We start from the raw sequence: 22,126 nt of genomic DNA, 5'->3' as shown, positions 1-22,126 counted from the left end.
TAAGCTTTATTAGCGGAGCAGTTATTTATAGGGTGTGGTTTGAGTAAGTGCACTCCTTATTAAAAATGGTCATACTTTCATCAGTTTCCCAGTGATTTCAAGTTTTGGATGTCAAAATATTTTCTATAACAATTCACGATTCATCAATCTAAATATAATTCATAGGAATTCGCAATCAGTCTAATACGTTTTTTTGTCATTTCCTGTATTGAATTGATCAATATTTGGTTAGATATATACAGATATCAACGCACGTACGTTTATAGTTCCAATAGTTTTCTTTAAAGAATTCTGTTGATTTAAAGTTTTAAATTAAATGGCATATCAGTAATTAAAAAATAAGTTATTTACTAAATATATGCATTGTGTCGGTCAGTCATACTTGCTGGACATCCTGGACACAGCCGGTCAAGAGGAATATTCTGTGGTTAGGGATCAGTACACACGTACTGGGGATGCGTTTCTCCTGGTGTATAGTATAACTGACCGGTCAAGCTTTGAGGAGGCGGAGGCGATCTATGACATGTTACTGAAAATCAAGGGAGATAACCATGTTCCAGCGGTGAGCCAAATTTCATCAATTGATAATATATACAGGTGTTTTCTGCCTATTGGTCAACAGTCAAAACGGTTGACAGGCTTGTAAGATTTTGTAGCGATTTTCCCTTCGATATTGTGTGAGGTCAATTTGTGCTTTGTTTTGTTATGTTGGTTTTCTTATTATTAATTTTAATTCAGTTTTCGCTTTAGCAATTTGTTGACAATTGATATATTTGAATGTATAAAGTGTAATAACATCAACCTGGGTTTATTCCTTGACTCTGAGAAATAAATGATACACTGTAAAAACAGTAAAATATTTCGTACAATTATTGATGTATTGATATTTGTTAAAAGGCGAAAAGTACATCTTGTGTAAATCTGTTTCTACCACAATACCGTGTTATTCAACCACACGTGGTATAAACTCTGTACGCATTTTGATTGGCTAATACGGTGAACTTTGACCCAAGCTGCAATTGTTATTGACGTCTTCAATAATCTAATGACGTCACATCACCGGGTCCCGGACGTCACCGGTACACTTTATTTGCATACGCGAAATTATACTTGGCCACGTTTCTCTTTGATTCAAGCCGATAGTATTGTGGTAGAAACAGGTCACACGACTCGAAATTGTTGGATATGGAATTTATTTCACACTCGTAAGTTATTTTTTAAAAGTTGCAAAAAAACACTCGCTAAAGCTCGTGTCTTTTGTAACTTTTAAAAAATAACTTACTCGTGTGAAATAAATTCCATATCCAACAACCACTCGTTGTGTAACCTCTATTTATCTAATACAGTGTTTGTATTTATAATCAGGTTCTGTGTGGCAACAAACTTGATCTGGATGCAACCAGAGATGTCTCACATGACGAAGGCAAAGTATTGGCTCAGAAATTAGGGATTCCATTCATGGAGACCTCCGCCAAAGATGGAACAAATATCACAGAAGCTTTTGAAGTACTGGTGAAAGAAGTTCCCAGATTGCAGCCCTCATACAAGGTATGAAGGGTTCGTTATATAACTGTATTTGATTCATCAGTAATCTATATTTTGAGTGGCAACATTCGGCTTGGAATTTAAAAATTCTTCAATCAAACTTACAGTATACATGTGTATGTACAGGTTAAAATCTGGGGCTAAATAAGAAAACATTGGCGTGCCTTCTACTGAAGGACAATACAGCTTGTTCCGTCACTTGTCTCTAATTCTTCTAAGAAATACTTAAAAAGTATTATTTCAAGTTATTTAGTAAAGGATTAGCTCGGTTTATCTTACATTAAAATATTACATGTCAGGTGGTCATCCTAGGGAGTGGAGCAGTTGGAAAATCAGCGGTCACTGTGCGATATATCACCAATACTTTTGTGGATTGTTATGACCCTACAATCGAAGACTCCTACAGGAAAAATGTCAAAATTCCTGGCCTGAGAGAAAAACATCGGAAAGCCGGAACTGGTACGTATTACATGTAATGAGGGATTTAGGACACGTTCTGTACATTTTATAGCTCAACTGCGCGAGGGATAGGTGAGCTTACCAGCTTCTCTCGTGGTGCAACTCCGGTATCTGTCTAGCATCGATTTCGCCCCTTAAACAACTTTCAAGCCCAAATACCTGCTATTTGGCTTGTACAATGTTGTTGCTACCAATTTTGTTAAAATGAATTACCTTGATCTACATTTAATAGACATATAGGATCGTGATAGTACAGTCAGTTAGAACACAGAACAAGTAACATAGGGTCGAGATCTGATGTGCGTTGGTCGAAGCTCACTACCCGTGTCGAAGTTGTTCTTTGCTGTCGTTGTTGTGTAATAAACTTTGTCTTAATTGCTCCTGATGGCATGAAACTGGCATCCAATAAGATGTTCAGTGTGGTAATCAGCAACTACTACAAGTAGACCCAGCCTGAAAATTAAATAAACCCTGCATAAACAAAGAAAATCAAAAACTTGTTCAAATGAATGACATTAACTTATTTCAAAGTCACAAGACTAGAGGAGTTAACTGTGCTTAAATTGAAAAAAAAAACTATTTTAGATATACATTTTAAGTGAAGTTTTGAAAACGTATATGTATATAACTTAAGGAATCAAATCAGGATAAGGAAATCACTGTACTTAATTGGTTTTAGGATAATTGGGGTGAGGACACTGTCAGGGACAGTTCGGAAATGACTGACATGATCGAAACTCATCACTTCCAGCTTTTTACAAGACATGTTTTTGACTAGGAATTAATTTTGATAAAACAAATTCCCTGCCTACACAGTGTAAAAATCCCAAATCTACATAGGGTTTACAGTTTAGAGCTATTCTAGTAAAATATGTATCCTACTAGGGCTTCACCAACAGGAGTGAATAAATGCTATTGTACATTGTCATACATACTTTCTCTATTGTATCTAAGAGTTATTCAAATATAATGTTTGGCCTACAAAAGGACTCCAGAAACAAACAAATTCCATATATGGAAGGTGTTGGAGACAACACAGCTGGTAAAACGATAATGTTTGATTTAAATCACTTCTATGGACGCTATGGATGCATGGAGTCCTCCAATTGGGAATAGATTTACTAAAAATAACCTTTGATAACAGGTAACTATTAAACTTTACAGACAAAAGGCCGCAGTCAAAGCGTCCTCCGCAACAACAGGCAGCTACATCTAATGAACCTCGTAGTGTCAGCAGTAGCCTGGACGACTCTGGAATATTTTACCAATTTAAACGTTTGCTTAGCTTCACATTTGGGTATGCCTCTGGTCAGAAGAGAGTGACCTCGGCTCCTGCTGAGCCCAAGAAGTGTGAGAAAGCCACCAGTAATGTGGTTCTTGTTTCCCTAAAGACTCTGGATGATCCTCAGGCCACGGCCACAGGGGACCCTGTAAAATGTGACTGTGATGCCGTCCTCTCCTCAATCTCAAACACGGTACAAGATGACGAAAACCTCAAATGGAATTGGTAATAGTTCAGAGTCAATAACAATAGATTTCATGCTTTTAATCAAATCTTTATCATTTTATACAGATAATATTTAAAAACAAAAATGACATCCTGTAGTTGTTTATTTCGCTGGGCAAATATTTATATAACATACATTTTCATTTATCTTGCCTGTAAATCGTTCAAATATAAAACCATATTATAAGCGCTTTTTGGTGAAATGAAATCTGTATTTATATCCTTGTAATTTCCATTTCAAAGTGAATTTTGCCAGAAAAAGAATATTATACCAAACACCAAGAAAGAGGAGGTTCCCACCGAGTCTGTAATAGACTACATCATGTCCCCACCGGCCCCTTCCGACCCCGAGGTGGGGCAGCAGGCAGAAGCAGCCAAAGAAAAGGAGAAGCTACATATGGGGAAAGGCTACACCATCTATTGTATTGACATAAGCGGATCCATGAGTTTTACAGCTGAACTTCCAGAATTACAAGGTAAGTTCTACATTTTACTATCCACAGATGATGCCTTGCTCACAAATGCGTCCCTTCATTCTTCAAATCAATTTAAAAACAATAAGCTGAAAATCGTTGTTCACAAATAAGGCCTCACTTAACTTGAATACACTTCGGGGGACTTTTTTACTAGAGGAGGGAGCTTATCTGAGGATAAGTACAGCAGCTTTTGAATAGGCAATGATATCAATTGCGACAATTTCAATAAACATAATTTACTTGTGTAAACGAAATTTTATTGAGTGACAACATGTCCTCATCAAATACCTGCCTGGTCATTCACCCTTAGACACCAGATTTTAAGTCACTAAATTTAACCATTTATATATAGCTATCATTTAACTATGATTGTAAGTAATACGTTATATTGAATCCAATATTTGAATAATTTAATTGGAAATTATCATTTGGAAAAAATAACCATTTGCAGTTCAAATATTAATCTATTAATATAAGTATGTACCTTATTTCGGTAGTCGCATGGAAGAAAGCCAGAACTCAGTCATCCGACTTCGACACTCAGGTAACAAGGTTGGATGCAATAAAGGAGGCGTTGAAAAGGTAAAGAATGCAAGTCTGCCAATGAAATTCCCATTAGATATATACATGTATAAATTGTATATATAATTCATCCAGATTAGTTCCCCTTCCTAGTGTAAAAGTATCAAATCTAGGTGCAGGCTTATTTCTGAAAAATTTGTATTCTACTGGTATTTTGTGAGTAAAATTCTGCAAAATTGAAAAAGGGAATAATTTTTGGACGGGGTCTTATTTGTAGATAAATATGGTATGTATGTTTGTTCGGAATGTAATTGAATACATCCCAACTACAGATTATCATCATGGACTTCCCCAGTTAAAGAATATCCACATGAACACCTCCCAAATAGATAGTACCTTCATGAACACTTTCTAACTACAGAATATCCTCATGGACATTTTCCAAATAAAATAATTTTTGTCCACATGGACACTTCATAAGAAAAAAATAATCATCCCTATGGAACTTCACAACTAAGTTATATCGTCATTTAGTATTTCTGTGAAACATTTAGAGTTGGTGTTATAAAAGTGAATACTAATTATTAGGAATTCCGTTTTCATTCTTTGCGATATTAAATATTTCTGGCCATGTATGTCTGATATTTTAATGTATTTGCTTATGAACAGACAACTTGAGCGACTGAAGCTGGAAAACCCAGACAGGCGAGTGATCCTGATACAATTCGCCACAGACGTGACCATCATAGGGGATGGAAGTCAGGAACCATTCCAGGTCGATAGCAACATTAGTTACTCATTTGACAATCTTATAAGTAGTGGCCAGCAATATGCCCAGCAAATGGACATCCGTACCCTGGGAGAAAGTTATGAGTAAGTTCCTCACATATTCGTACCCTGAAAGAAAGTGACAAGTAAGTTCCTCACACATTCGTACCCTGAGAGAAAGCTACGAATAAGTTCCTATCACATTCGTACGCTCAGAATAATAAAAGGAAAAGGAGTGACTATATCATGTTTAGGAAATTTTAAATTATTTTAATAGTATGAATGATAGTTTGCAAATTAAAAGAAATAATTTAAATAAATATTAAATCATGGTAATAGTATGGGTGATGTTTGTAAAATAATAGGAAATTATTGCGAATAAAACTAATGGACAACATGATATATTTTCATATATCAAAAATTCATTACACGGGTTTGAAATATTTAGGATTGTGCGGACTTTGATTTACCTCGTAAATAGCAGAACTTTGTATCAAGCCTGGTAATCTGAGGAAAGAATTGCTGTAGTAAAGTAAATACCGGTAATTTTGATATTATAGGAAGTAATTTGTATGTGATATTATAGGTAGTAATTTGTATGTGATATTAAAGGAATGATTGTGATAATAATTTTCCACAATGCAGTGACATTACAGAGAAAATCACTAGCATGTGTACAAGGGATGCAACAGCCCTCGGACCAGCGCTAGCAACAGCTATCGGCATGGTTACTGGAACCAACGGTTCAGAGGTTGTATTGTGTACTGATGGTGCACCAAATATTGGCGTCGGTAGTATGGAAAGCTCAGACACTAGTTGTAAGGATTTCTACACCATGGTAAGACATAGTATTCTATCAAAGTAAACGGTTTTCAAGTTATAAAATCACACTATTTCAAAGTCAAGTGAAAGATTACACTATTTTGTAACAATAACAATGAAAACTTTGAATATCAGTCACTGTGTAAGTTTTATCAGAAAGCTTGATATAAAAGAACAGTAGAATCTGCTTATCTGCATTTTGTGTTTTTTCATCGTAAGTCTTTGCAAATAAGCGCAATATTCATGAAGGCGGAATATGGGTTTTGCTCCTTTGTGAAGCAGCCAAAAGACAGCAGTGTTTTAGTTTTATTTTAAGTCTGATCCAGAATTTCTGATTCATAAATCTTCAAGCTTCATATGTAGGTCTCCAATTGTCCCTAGTTGGGCCCATTTGATTTTGAGTCTGATCCAGAAAGCTTAATTGTTTATAGTTGAAGTTTAAGCATTGTTTTTTTCTAATCCCCGAAAACTTTTCTATTATACCATAAACCGCAGCCTCCCAAAACACACATACACACTCACCACACGCATGCATGTCGCACGTACCGGAGGCCGTCCTTAAAAGATATGAGTTATTCAGGATGTTAAACAGCAATAAACAAAACAAAACCAAAAACCTTTAATTTCATACGTAGGCTTACTTGTTTTCATTCCATTAAAGTTCATCAAAGATTTAATGGTGAGTGCCAGGAACCCTCGTAAATCTCTTGTTATGATATGAAATATACACAGATGTGATCAGTATTGTTAGGGTTTTCAATGGATTCTGGACTGCAGCATTAAGACAAAAAATTTGATTAATTACAGCATAACATTTTTCAAACGAGTAATATTTGTGCTGGTCTCATTGTTAAATAACTATGCCAATACTGCTTGTTATCAACTTCGCTAGCCAAGGGGCCGCAAAAGCTCAGACAGTTTAAGCACTGGCCTACGTAACGGGTAAAGATCCGAGGTGTATAAATTGATGCTTAATAGTTTGCAGTTTCTTAGGAAGATGAAAAAAAGAACTGTCTGTGTGCTCATGGGCAAGACACTTTACTTTTAATGCTCTAAATGATATGCAACGGGGGGCTCTTGTGTGTTTTTAAGTGAGGTAGTTGCTAGCTACTATATGGAGATCCTACTTCAAAATTACCCGGGCAAACAAAAATAGCTACCCAAGGGTTTTCGAATACCATATTTTCCATTGAAATAGAAGAGAGATTATCGTATTGATCAAGGGGATAAATTGTTGTCTACTTGTAGGTCGGTAACTACGCTAAAGAGAGTGGAATAGTTGTTTCTATCCTGGCTGTTGACGGAGAACCTGTTGGACTTGAGAATGTGTCTCCTTGTGCCAATATTTCTGGCGGGAATGTTGATGTCCTTGACCCTCTTGAGATTATGAGACAGTTACGTCTGATTTCCCAAAACTTCATCGTGGCAACATCAGTGAGCGTGGATTTCCATCTTCACCCTGAGCTTGAGGTGGATGACGACGACTTCCCAAAGGTTAGAGAACATATTCAGGAATGATTTTCAGTTTGCCCAGAAAATTAAGACATCGCAAATCGTATGTATTGCTGATTAATTATAAGCAGAAAATTCTGTATAATGAATATATGTTACAGGGCAGCAGTCGTATCACTAAGGAAGTTGGTAATGCCACCAGAGACACAGATGTTACATTCTTTTTCAGACGAAAAAATACGGACAAGGATTTGGAAGTGGATTGTCTCCCCTTCCAGGTAAGTTTTCTTTATAATAGTGTTAGTTGTGTCACATACGACCTTTGTGTCTGCTTCTATGATTCACCATGAGAACATCATAAGCACAAATCTATTATTTACTCATTTAATATACATTATTATAGCTAAATGTTTAAAAGTAATCAGTTTGTGTATTGTGGGGATCAGTTTGTGTATTGTGGGAATCAGTTTATGTATTGAGGGAATCAGTTTATGTATTGAGGGAATCAGTTTGTGTATTGAGGGAATCAGTTTGTGTATTGAGGGAATCAGTTTGTGTTGTGAGGGAATCAGTTTGTGTATTGAGGGAATCAGTTTGTGTATTGAGGGAATCATTTTGTGTATTGAGGGAATCAGTTTGTGTATTGAGGGAATCAGTTTGTGTTGTGAGGGAATCAGTTTGTGTATTGAGGGAATCAGTTGGTGTATTGAGGGAATCATTTTGTGTATTGAGGGAATCAGTTTGTGTTGTGAGGGAATCAGTTTATGTATTGAGGGAATCAGTTTGTGTATTGAGGGAATCAGTTTGTGTATTGAGGGAATCAGTTTGTGTATTGAGGGAATCGGTTTGTGTTGTGAGGGAATCAGTTTGTGTATTGAGGGAATCAGTACTTTACTGTGGGATTCGGTATGTGTTTATACTTACTGATGACACCAGTAAATATAAGTGAGTGATTCCAGGTTTTAGGTTGTGGAAAAAATCGAGGCATTCAAATTCCTTTCACAAATGATTGTTTATTTTGATGACAGATTACCTACTGTATTTAAGCGGAGATTCAACTCTTCAATATACATGTTTTAATGTGATTTAGGAGTTGACAAAGGGGATGTAATTGTTGGCTTTTGTGTAATTGCAAATGAAATTAGTCTGTCTAATTATTCTCCCACACTGGGAACTGGGGGACTATTGTTTTACATTTTTTCTTATCCGGACTCTATCTACTGCACCACGTGGTAATGAAAATTCATGTATTCATGTTTGGGGCATATGTCCTAATTATAAGTGAAGAAGTGAGTCACTCTGACCTGCCTTTGACCCAAGTCAAATAAAAAGTTTTTTTCTGGGATGTATCTCCTGCACTACTTCTCATGTATGGTCACTTCTGATTCGGCGATGGTATAACCTACTAAATTCATTCACATTGTTACCAAAGAATATGTTTGATAAATGGGTAGAACTAGATGATCCATGAATTTATCATCTGTTCATTCTAGTTATATGATTTCACATCTGCAGTTTGATGAATGATATTGTTTAACCATGTAGCTTAATTTTAGGTTCGTGTAAGCTTTACAATGAAAGATGGACGTAAAATGTTGAGAGTCATCAGTAAGTCCATGAATGTCACAAAGGACCGAGCTAAGATGGAGGAGGTGAGTTGTACCAGGGTGTTGACTTGTATAGATAAAGATATATCTACATGTATATGGTATTATCAGTATACAGTATTTATTCTCACGTAAGCCTCCTCCAAAGAGTAAAAACTTAATCCTATTTACCCCAAATAAGCCCTTTCACTCATTTCACCGAGTGTAAAAAAAATCATTGTTAACGTTGTGAGAGATCTTATCACGTTTAGCTTACTATTTTTAGTCGGAGGGACCAAGGTGAGCTTATGACACACCATGTCACCCATCATCTATCTGCATGTCAACAATTTTTTCAAACGTCTTATTCATCTTAACTTCCTGATTAGAATTCCAACTTAATTGATTGGAAGCAACCGTAGGTGGGAGAGATTCAAAAGAACACAAATATACTTGGAATAAAGCACTGGATATCAACTCATATTTTACTGATATAATCCCCAGATTGTGGGGATTTGGTGTAAACCATCCTTGGATAGACATTCATATGGACTGAGATGCAGATCCGAAAGTATTTGTAATAGAACTAAATTAAATGGGCTTGGTTTTCCATAAAAACTGAAATATAAGCAGGTTTACGATTCAATACATTTGATTGGCTAGTTGTATTGTATGCATTTACTATCAGGAGATGAATGTTGCCGTGGTGGGTCTGGCTACGGCACAGAAAACAGCTGATTTAGCTTCCAAGGGAAAAGTGGCACAGGCAAGAGATAGATTGTAAGTAGTCTTATCATTCAACGTAACTTTAAACATCTTCTACCAATTTGCTGATGAAGTTTTATCACCATTTTTTCATTGCTGGGCTAAAACATGAACAGTAAAGTGTTATCGGACTGACCGTTGTCTGCAACTAATGCATGAACTAATTTTCTGAACAGGACCTCCGTGAACAGAATGTTCAACAAGGCATGTAACTCTGACGAACAGAAGGAGGAGAGATACAACTTCAGGACAGAATGTGCTGAACTCCACCAGGACCTCAACAGACGACTGAGTAACTATGTAAGTGTTATTGTTCCATGAACACAGATCTCAGTGAATCGTTTTATATATCGTTACAATCCTATTACTTCAAGTCAATGTTACCATAAATTGTAGTACATATATCTATTGTATGTTGACTTTTAATGACACTTTTATTGTACCAAATTTCGGCAATAATCTTAAGTATATATAGAGGATATTTAATGGTTTCCCGTTGAATATAACTTATAATTCACTAAGTATGAGAGAATATCAATAGTTTCAAGAGTATGAAGCACGAGTGAAAACTATCGGAATATTCTGTCATACGAGTGAAATGTGTGTTATATTCAACGGGAAACCCTTCAATTTTCTTTTTATTGATTTTTTTATGCTAAAAAATTTAAAACATCGAAAAATCAATAGTGTCAAAAGTGGGAGAATCAGTATCATAATCCTGACATCGTCTCTTTGTGACGTTTCTACACGTCAACTTGAGTGCAACATTTTGAAAGGACTGATCAACGCAATCTAAGCGTTTCTGCCGGTATCGAAGAATATGTGCATGAAAAATTAACGTCAGGTCAAAATTCTGTCGAAAACTACTCTGAATATTTCAGAAATACAGCAAAATAACCCATATATTTATCTTCGCTTCGACTGGAAAAATCGAACAGTTGCAATAAGGTCAATACAAAGGTTCGCTCTCATTGGTCAAAAACGAAAGACTTATACTTTCACTGCAAAGCTTATATTTTCACTATTTTCACTGAAAAATCTTTTATCTTCACAGCACATCGCTGCAGTGAAATATAAGTTTAACAGTTTGATACTTTTTTATATTTCACTGGCAAAAATACAATAAAACTATATATAATACGTAATAATAAATTCTGTGCTCACATATGCATTGATGCTTATTTCTTACTTACAGTACCAACACACTGGGAAAGGTTCGGACATGTCGTCCAGGATGTACAGTCATATGATGAGGCAATCACATTCCAGGTATGCTGGGGCGTCTAACTCCAAAAAGCATGGAATGGCAATGAAAAGGCAGACGACCGACGATAATGTTCGTCAACAATATTACCAATATCAGTCTTAAGTAGCGTCATCCTAAGATTATACACAGGTCTTCACACCAGAGACAAGGTACAGTTTGGTTAAATATTACAAGTCTTGGACAGTGTTTACCGTGGACCACATAAATAATAGTGACTGAACTGGTCGACAATAGAAGTCTTTGGCAGTGTTGACCGTGGGTCATATAATTACAATCACTGAACTGGTCGACAGTAGTAGAGGTCTTGGACAGTGTTGACTGCTGGCCGTATACATAGCAATGGCTGAATAGGTCAACATTAGAAGTCTTGGACAGTGTTGACCATGGGTCATATAAATATCAATGACTGAACTGGTCGATAGCAGAAGTATATTATACATTTTTTTTTGCTTAATTTATTCTATGTATGATATAGTACATTTTATATGGGGCTCTAAGATATACATTTGTCATTTAAATGTCATGAATACCCTCTCCCCCTTCCCCCCGAGAAATACCGAAATGAACCCTTCTATGCATCTTGACCTGTGTCTGTGAGTGAACAGTACATACTATAAGATGACTGGTCTCTATTGATGAAAGGACATTGGTGGACAGTTTATTTTGTTTAAAACCTTAGAAATCACAATCGATGTATTTAATATTTGTTAATGTTGAATATTTCTTCTGGTAGAGTAAAATATACATCTGCCTCATTGTCCTTCTTTTGGAAAAAAACATCACCAACAAACCTTTCTTAAGTTATATCTTTCATTTTGAACTATGATAAATCATTGTTTCCCACATTTTGAAGCAGCTTATATTTAAATGGATAATGAAAAATAAGATAAACACGCTTTCATCTTATTTACCAATAAAATTATTAAAAAAATGAACTAACTCATCTCTTTATAGAAAAATGACACAGAACCAAGTAATATGTTTGATTTAGCGTTTCATATGTTGTGTATTTACTATTAATTCTATATATATTTTTTAAGTTTGTGCAGAATTTCGGTTTTGAGTTTCATGTCTGTTTGTCATACACAAGTAAACAACAGGTTTAATTATCTGAATATAACGATCATTTTTATCTTTTACTCTTTTTTTATTTATTTTTTTCTTTCTTATATTTTATATCTATGTTTATAACGTTTGATACAAATAATATTACTTGTAAATATAACCTTTGCAATTTAGATTATTTTCGTAGAAATGTAGATTTTTATTTTCTGATGACTGATGATTTGTAATTAAATTTTAACCTATACTGAATCATTATGTATGTTGCCCTAAAATGAAATGTTTTATGTGATGTTAAGTTTTTCACTTGTTCAAATTGTTTTACCGAAATAAAAACTGTTTTTAAATATTTCATTTTGATTTGAGAGATTGTATCCATACTGCAGTTGAGTTGTGACACCTAAGTAAGGTATCATTACTTTATAGTAATGACATGATCAAAACTCGAGAAACCATTTATATGTAAAACTCAGAGACAGGGAACATATCTTTACATAATTATAAAATAATTGACAATGTTGTAACGATTCAATTATATATAATCATATTTTTTAAAACGAATACTCAAAGGTAACTCGAAGTTGTTTGGGTTTTTTTTTTCATTTTCGCACTGATTTCAAGATAACGAGGTTCCACCATATCACTGAAGTGTAGTCCGTAGTCATCCAGGTAGTACACATACTTGGTATACCAACTCCTGACTCCATAGTAACTCGACACTGTTTTATATAAGTATTATATTTGCTTACTTGTGTGATTGGTTGGCAAAGATCGGTCGAAAATGTAAAGAGGGGCTTGACAAACAAACAGCAACAACCTTTTTTTTCATATCCGCTATATTGAGGTTTAATAACTCTTTAATATTTTTACTTCCATTTGAACTTTTCAAATTTTTTTTTTAATTATCCAATGGCATTGTGAATATTTCATTCGTTTGAAAATAAAGTGTTATTATTTGTGATTTCATCACCCGTTGCACTCTATATCAGTTTATAAAATTTGATCATTCATCCTGTACAGCAGTCCATCTTTTAATTGATAAGAAGGATATAGATTTAATGCATGTCAAATATCAGCAAAATATCTTGATTGCCGACTTAGTAAAGGGAGATAATTAAGCATTTTTAGTGTGATCAATAAGTGTAGTAAAATAAAGCAATACTATATATTAAGTATTAACAGACTGAAACAAAACAACAATTGAATACATCACAACCACGTTTATTGTGCTATTGTAAGAATGGATTTCACACAATAATTATGAATACATAATTATGAATAAATTTATAAATTACACATGTATAAGATATTAAAAACAATTTTGGATTCTTTCAATCTTTTTAAAGTATGTAATCTTTAAGGAGCAAACTTTTTTTAGCTCCAATTTTCGAAAAAACAAACATACTATTTTTTTTCAAAAACAATTGCATTGAAAAAGATTCTTTTCCTAACGTTCTAAAGCGGGCACAAGTGATTCCTGTCTTCAAAAAAATACCCCTTAAACAAGGCCAACTATAGGCCTATCAGTAATTTACCAGCTATGTCAAATATGTTAGAACGTGTAATACACGACCATCTTTTTCTAACATTTCTAACTCGTGTAGGGAACGGGCCAAACAATGAGCTGCTTGAAATAATTGAAAAATGTTTATCTAAACAGAGCAGAATGGCCATCTTCTAGTGCTTTATTATGTCAAATTTTAACTACTTCCCTCTGGCCCGGCACTTTTGTAGTAAACGCATTACTTTAAGTAAGGAAAAGATCCAGGAAAGGACCCTAAGTTTGGTTGTTGATTCTCACACTACCACCAATTTTATTAATGTAACAAAGCACATGATACATTTATTTTAATTTAAATCACTGCCTCCGCTAGGGATCGAACCCGGGACCTCTGGCTTACTAGTCTTACACTCAACCGATCGAGCTAAAGAAAAGATCTCTCTAGCCGAGCGATATATTGCGGGTAGTATTTACCTAGGGTTACATAAACATCTTAACTGACTGTAATATGGATTTCCTACATGTGAGACTCATAAGATTAATTACCAAAGATGTTTTGAAGATGGCAATTTGATCACTTTCATACATGCAAGATCTTATCAAACATATGTATCGTATAAACTCATGATGGAACAAAGCTGAGATCTCGTAGAGTGAAAAGCACCAGGTATGGACTACAGTCTTTCCGCTTTGAGGCGAGCTCAGGATAGCACGTTCTTATCCGGTTTCCTGCAGACTGTTCCGCACCCTCAACGACTCTCTCTGTAACTTCTCCTTGTGTTCACGCTAGCCTTCTCTTTCCTTTATTGTCCATGCTTTGTGATGTCTAATGCTATGAATGTCGCATTTAGAGCTAGTATACCTTGTCACTGCTGGTTATTTGGGTTTTTTTGTTCTGTAGCTTACAGCTTGTGAAGTTAGTTTGCAGGTATATGTATTTTGAATACAACCATTTTATATGTGTTTTTTACCTTTCATTTATCATGCTCCATACACTCGATATGCATATTTGATTGTATATATTATTGCTGATCCTGTCAATTTTCACACTTTCCTATGTTAGCATTATATATGTATACATAGTAACACAACTGACGAAAGAAGACAACTTTATGACTCGTGCCCTGACCGGGTCTCGAACTCACGATCTACGGCACCCTATCGTCTAGCCAGAAATACCCGCAGCTTATAACGCCAATGGTGCAGTGATGGTCGGCCCGATATCCCGACATGACAATAGTGGAAGTCGTCTATGAGATGATATGAATACCTGGATCACAATGTATTTACAGACATGGATGCGAATTGTACACATATTATAAATATTCATCACAGTACAACTACCACAGGAAATTAAAATCTTTACCTTTGGATCACCAACACATAGTGCATATGATACATTGTGCTAATTATTTGATAAATAACAAAGTACACAATTGTCGAAGGATACATGTATGTCCATGTGCTTTTAACAATTCGATGCCTTTTCATGAGGTGTATGCTTGCTACTTAATTCAACTGTTCTTAATATCAAATATAGTATTCACTATATTGTCTTTCTTGTTATCATACTCCTGTAACTCCATGATTTTATTTATGTGCTGTACATATTTATAATTAATAATTTTGCTAACCGCACTGTGATATTTTCCATATGTTTGCCGTAGTTATAGCTCTTCAGAGCTGACGTTCCTGTTACCGTGTATACGACAAAAAATAAAATGTATTGTATCTTGTATATTGAATAATACGTGGCAGGTTTAAGTATTTACCTCAATTTTCTCTATTGTGCCCCGCCGAGTGGGCCCATTGACGCCATGCCTTACATCATTAAACCCCCTTTGCCAAATAATGCTCCAGATTTAAAAAAAAAAAAAAAAAAAAAAAAAAATGTTTTCAGTCGAACGACTAGTAATAATTTTGATGCATTAAATATTGACAGACGATGGATGCTGTGTCATAGCACAGGAACATGATAACATGGTTTGGTATTTAGATATATACATGTAGTAACAATCCTACATTATACACTTGTGTACACGTAGATATATATACACGTATATATACACTGCTCTCGGTTAACAATACACAAAGGTTTTGTTTATATACCGTTATTGAAAACACACGGGGTAGATGTAAACAAACAACAGCTTATCGCTCAAGCTCGCACTCAATCTAATAATACCAACCAATAAAAATCGTACTCTTTCTGGGTATTTACCGATCGCTACCGTCGTCTATTTTTATCGGTGACCGATGGAAAATACCCGTACATAAGGTAACACCACAACAAATAATATTACGAACCTTCTGAGCAAGGAATTTGTGCAAGGTAAGGTTTACTGTGATAGAAACAATTCTGTAGCTCTTACTTTGTACAGTAGATACCCGTAAAACAAGTGGTACATGTACATGTTGGTATACAGTACCAGAGACATATATAGACAGTACATGTCCACATGTATATACATAGATAAATCCGGACCAGAGGTATGAGCTGAGCTCTGCCTAAAGTATAGCTCTTGTTTTCCGGATTCTAGATCCATTACCTGCTTTAACACATACATTTTTTTGTACTTGTATCCAAGAGTGTAGTTATAAATGATACAGGAGTGCAAGAATATATAGAGAGTCGAATACAAGTACATCTGATACATTGTTAACGGCGGTGTATCTAATGAGTGGCCAGGAAGGAAGGCATGTCCAGAGAGTATCAATGGACGTTTTACACACCCTGGGATTCGTTAATTAAGATTTTAGAATTTTTTTACTGTAACATAGTTATAACATCAGTATATAACACCATGCAAAATAATAGTTCGATCAGACGAGTGCATATTACTAAATTTAATTATATCATTACATCTGCGGTTCGCACTTGATCATGAAGTTCCGGGGAGATATATTCACGACGTGGGATTCATAAAAAGAGATATCGCTATATTTTTTCTGTAACATGTCGATCATATAATTAACTAATGCACACTTCGATATTACTAATACACTGGAAGGGAAGTAACTCGTATTGAAATAAAAGGAAACATAGATAATTGTATTGGAATTGGAAGTTGTTTTATTATGAGTATCCATCGGAACCCGTGTTAACTTCCCTGGACACTCAACGTTACGGCTGTAGATTGAGTGTCCAGGGTAACTCGTATGTCAGTCTCGCTGGATACTCAACGTTACGGCTATCGATTTAGTGTCCAGGGTAACTCGTATGTCCGTCTCGCTGGACAGACACCATATCGTGAAATTAACGACTAAAAGAAAAAAAATCGTATTTAAACTTTAATATTTATTTTTTGAACTTCTCTCTATCCATTAATTATATACCAGAGTTGGAAATTTAAATTGAAAAACAAATAAAAACGCTGAATAAAAACCTGAAATGACAATATATACTTATATATAAGATGATTACATGTAGTTTTATTTCGAGTGTCCAGAGGAGCCTTATCTGAATATAACTTAATTCATGTCTACTTGGGGGTAGCGTTCCCCACAGATTAATTCCATCTGATCATGTTATCTTTTACTGCATAGTGCTATTTTTGTTGACAAAATGTTGCGGCTGTATCAGCATTAATATTGCAATACACGTATGACATAAAATGTTTTTGTAGTGCCGAATTAATAACTGTTTATTTTTCTTTTTTTCTATATAAATCTTCAATTTTGACGAAAAAAAGAAATAATAATAATATTCTTACGTTATGTTTACCTTACAATGAGTGTCCATGGAAGTTACGTGTCTATCTTGTCGTATATTTGATGGATAACGTCAAACTAGTGATTTTGTCAAAATATATCGCAATATTCCAAAGTCTGGGGTCTGAAAAAAAATACTAATAAAACTTTATGATTTCATTTGTTAAGTACATGTAGGGTGTAATAATGATGATAAGAACGTGGCAGTATGTAGTATATACTGTCTTACGTCTAATTAACAAGTTACACTAGAAATAAAAACTATAAACCCATGAGTGATTAAGACTTTTAATGCATGCATACAAAATTGAAATGTTAGTTTACCTTCGAAAAGAATGTTAACCTAGCTAGGTTTTTTTTTTTTTTTTTTCTTCTTTCTTTTTAACGCCTATTAGGTCAAATAGATATGGTATATGCCCATATGTAACGCTACATACACAAATATATTCAAATGCTGTGTATGCTATGATAACTATTAGTTTGTGTAGTTTTAATGCAATTAATATCAAGTAAATTGTTAGCATAAATGCCTTTGGTATGCAAAAATAAATAGTGCAATATTTAAATCTACAATATCTTCGATCTTGTGTTTACATTATGATTCGATTAGCTGAAAACACTTAAGAAAATGATGGAGTTTGGTGGAAATTTGGTGTACGTTGGTGGGGGAGGTGAGGACGATGTGGAGATGGTCACTGAGGAAGATCAGAAAGAACTTGTACCATCAACACCACAGGATGACCAGGACACAGGCGATGTGAGTCATACAAACAGGATATATAAACGTACATATTTCAGGGGAAATAAACCCTAGCGGGTCAATTAAAGAAAAAGATTGAACAAACTTGAGTAAATTACCCCCTTCAGACGGACCGGCTACATTGGGAGCGTGTTTCATTTTGATGACTAAAGCAGTATTTCTTGAGAAGACAATTGAAATTCCTACCATGTAAATCTGGGAGTTAGTTCATACCTCGTAATAAGCAAACCCATATCTGTTCAGTAAAAACACCAACACCTGTAACATCTTTGTCCTAGCTGTAAAACCGCAGCAAACACACCCTAAACTTTGAGTCATTTCTTGAATTTAATTGGTCAGCTTTTAATGTATTCAATTGATCTAAAATTTAGAGTTAAGTGACTTACCAGTAATTAAACAATTAATTGTCATTAATTGACATTTATGTTGAGTTGAACAGTCATGCATACTGGACATCCTGGACACAGCCGGTCAAGAGGAATATTCTGTGGTTAGGGATCAGTACACACGTACTGGGGATGCTTTTCTCCTGGTGTATAGTATAACTGACCGGTCAAGCTTTGAGGAGGCGGAGGCGATCTATGACATGTTACTGAAAATCAAGGGAGATAACCATGTTCCAGCGGTGAGCCAAATTTCAGAAATTAATGATATGTACAGCTTTTTCCTGCCTGTTAGTGAACAGTCTAAACTATTTTTCCAAACATATTCGTCTGAATATAGAGCGAAAATGGTTTTTACTATTGACTGGTATGAAAGGTTTGAAGCAACTGTTTTTTTACCTTTAAGCATTCCAAAATCTCTAACAATTTTCATGGGAAAAAACATCATTTACACGTGTCAATTTATTTATTTATTGATCTATTTGTCTATTCTATTTGTGATGTCACCAGGAGTTATTCGGCCTTTTCAGGGTTTCATCGATATGGTCATTCCCAGCTCACTTTAAGCCCACCATCATAAGTGACCGACTGCTACTCTGTGTGTTTGTTAGTTGAAGTTTATTAACTCTCTCTGGAGTTTATCATTTCTACAATAGATACATTTGAATCTCTACCAAATTTCCTAACTGGTCCTGGGTATAATTTGGAAATTATCAGGAAAAGGTGTGTTATTTTTTTAATACAACTTGTCAATGTAGCAAAAATTACATGTTTTTTATTCTTTTATTTGTTTAACACATTCTATTTATAATCAGGTTCTATGTGGCAACAAAATTGATTTGGATGCAACACGAGATGTCTCACATGACGAAGGCAAAGTATTGGCACAGAAACTAGGGATTCCCTTCATGGAGACTTCCGCCAAAGACGGAACAAATATCACACAGGTTTTTGAAGTACTGGTGAAAGAAGTTCCTAGATTGCAGCCCTCATACAAGGTATGGCTGGTTTGTTATATACCTTTATTTGATTCATCAATAATCTTTATTTTGAGTGCCAACATTGAGTTTGGAAGTTAAAAATTGTGTCCTCAAGCTGACCATGTAAACATATATATATACAGCTTAAATATAGGGATAAATAAGAAAACATTGACGTGTAATTTACTATAGGACACTTGTTTTGTCACTTGACTGTAAGTAATCTAAGAAATACTAAAAAAAACATAATTTCGAGTTATGTAGTAAACGTTTAGCTTTGTTCATCATACATTACAATATTACATGTCAGGTGGTCATCCTAGGGAGTGGAGCAGTTGGAAAATCAGCGGTCACCCTGCGATATATCACCAATGAATTTGTTGATTGTTATGACCCTACAATCGAAGACTCCTACAGAAAAAATATCAACATTCCTGGCCTGAGGGAAAAACATAAGAAAGCTGGAACTGGTATATATTACATATAATTAGAATATTATGTCAAATTCTGTAATCTTGTAAGCTACAAATCTCAATAACTCAGTAAGTATGTACTATATAGCTACATGTAACTGGGGTACATAATTAGGTCAAATTCTGAACCTTATATGCATGTACAATCAAATCAAATGTGGTCGAGGGAAACATTGTAACATGATTGGATGGACACAATTAAGTCACGTACATTTCTGTAATATGATTGGGGAGAACAAAATTAGCTTTAGGATCATTAGGGGGAAGGCCAATGTCAAGGACAATTGTTAAATGACTGGTATATTCAAAAGTTAACATCATTTCCATCTTTAGCAAAACATACACTCAGGTATTAAATTTGGTGAAATGAGTTTTCCTGTCTTCACTCTGTAAAAGCCAGATGCTCTCCAACATACATAGGTTTACAGTTTAGGCCTATTCCATTAAAATATGTATCCTACGGGAGGGCTCCGGGAATCACCTTATTGGTTATTGTACAATGCTACACGCACTTTCTAACTTGTACTTTTAAAGAGCTATTCCATCAAAAATGTGTATTCTACAGCAAGACTCCAAAAATAAAAATAAATATATAGATATATACATGGTAGGTGCTGGTGACCACACAGCTTATAAAAATGATAAGAATTGACCTTAATAACAGTTTAATATTAAACATTATAGATAAAAAGCAACACTCACAGCTTCCTCAGCAACAGCAAGCAGCTATGTCTAATGAACCCGATGGTGCTGGTCAGACCACTTCACCACTCCCATCTAGCTCTGGTAGCTCCGTCCCCAAGGAACCGAAGAAGTGTGAGAAAGCCACCAGTAATGTGGTTCTTGTTTCCCTAAGACTCTGGATGATCCTCAGGCCACGGCCACAGGGGACCCTGTAAAATGCGACTGTGATGCCGTCCTCTCCTCAATCTCAAACACGGTACAAGATGACGAAAACCTCAAATGGAATTGGTAATTAGTTTAGCGTCAATTACAGTAGATGACTTTTCCCCAAATCGTAGATACTTCAGGGTTACGATCACATACGCTCTCTTCATGTCATCATAGAAACTCCAGTGATCACGATCACATACGCTCTCTTCATGTCATCATAGAAACTCCAGTGATCACGATCACATACGCTCTCTTCATGTCATCATAGAAACTCCAGTGATCACGATCACATACGCTCTCTTCATGTCATCATAGAAACTTCAGTGATCACGATCACATACGCTCTTTTTTCACGTCATCCTTGATTCTCCAACTATCTCAAGATTAGTGGTTCTAAAAGCTCAGTATTCGTCAAATGATCTATAAGAACGGTTAAAATCAATCTCGTAAATTACATTTGCTTTTATCTGTTCAATTTTTAAACAAAATTATAGTAGTATGAGATATGTCAAATATGTATGTGAATGTGTTATTCAGTATTGGGTTTTAATAAAAGCTTCATCACTATCTTTTTACAATTTTTAATCTGTATATAATCTCTAGGTATATTCTTTTTTTTTATTTTACAGTGAATTTTGCCAGAAAGAGAATATTATACCAAACACCAAGAAAGAGGAGGTCCCCACCGAGTCTGTAATAGACTACATCATGTCCCAACCAGACCCTTCCGACCCCGAGGTGGGGCAGCAGGCAGGAGCAGCAGGAGAAAAGGAGAAACTTCACGCGGGGAAAGGCTACATCATCTATTGTATTGATATTAGCGGATCCATGCATCATGCTACTAAACTTCCGGAACTACAAGGTAAATTTTAACAATTTACTATCCACAAATAACCCCCTGACTAACAAGTAAGCCTCTTCTTCTTTTTGTCCAGAATTATCACTTTTTTAATAGTTAGCCATACCAATAAGGAGATTGCTGATTATTTTAAAGGGATTTCGGTCGAAAATAAAGGAGATTTGTTCGCGACATGAATATCGACATTTTACTCAAATTTTTAAAGCGATAAATGCATTTGAAAGTTATAAAGAATAGTTACATATATTGGAGATATTATACGAAAACAACAAAGTTATGTAGGTTAAAATGCAATTAGACTAAGTATACATTTTGATAATTTAAAACAAAAACT

At 35.1% G+C, this 22,126-nt stretch overlaps 1 protein-coding gene across 1 annotated transcript; it reads left to right on the top strand.

Annotated features, from left to right (window-relative positions):
* Positions 1 to 397: 397 nt before the first annotated feature.
* Positions 398 to 21,676, top strand: LOC117318495 (circularly permutated Ras protein 1-like). The gene is made up of 20 exons (XM_033873473.1): positions 398 to 562; positions 1,366 to 1,548; positions 1,845 to 2,004; positions 3,169 to 3,511; positions 3,755 to 3,987; positions 4,485 to 4,569; positions 5,179 to 5,382; positions 5,923 to 6,115; positions 7,348 to 7,593; positions 7,713 to 7,829; positions 9,108 to 9,203; positions 9,826 to 9,917; positions 10,079 to 10,202; positions 11,098 to 11,268; positions 18,054 to 18,200; positions 18,643 to 18,828; positions 19,402 to 19,584; positions 19,877 to 20,036; positions 20,724 to 21,011; positions 21,563 to 21,676. The coding sequence occupies exons 1-19, from the start codon at positions 524 to 526 to the stop codon at positions 20,936 to 20,938; spliced, it is 3,177 nt and encodes a 1,058-aa protein (XP_033729364.1). The 5' UTR covers positions 398 to 523; the 3' UTR covers positions 20,939 to 21,011; positions 21,563 to 21,676.
* The last annotated feature ends 450 nt before the right edge of the window (positions 21,677 to 22,126 follow it).

Source organism: Pecten maximus, unplaced genomic scaffold (genome assembly GCF_902652985.1).
Source record: "Pecten maximus unplaced genomic scaffold, xPecMax1.1, whole genome shotgun sequence".
Classification (NCBI taxonomy): Eukaryota; Metazoa; Mollusca; class Bivalvia; order Pectinida; family Pectinidae; genus Pecten; species Pecten maximus.
This window is presented reverse-complemented; position numbering and strand designations above follow the sequence as displayed.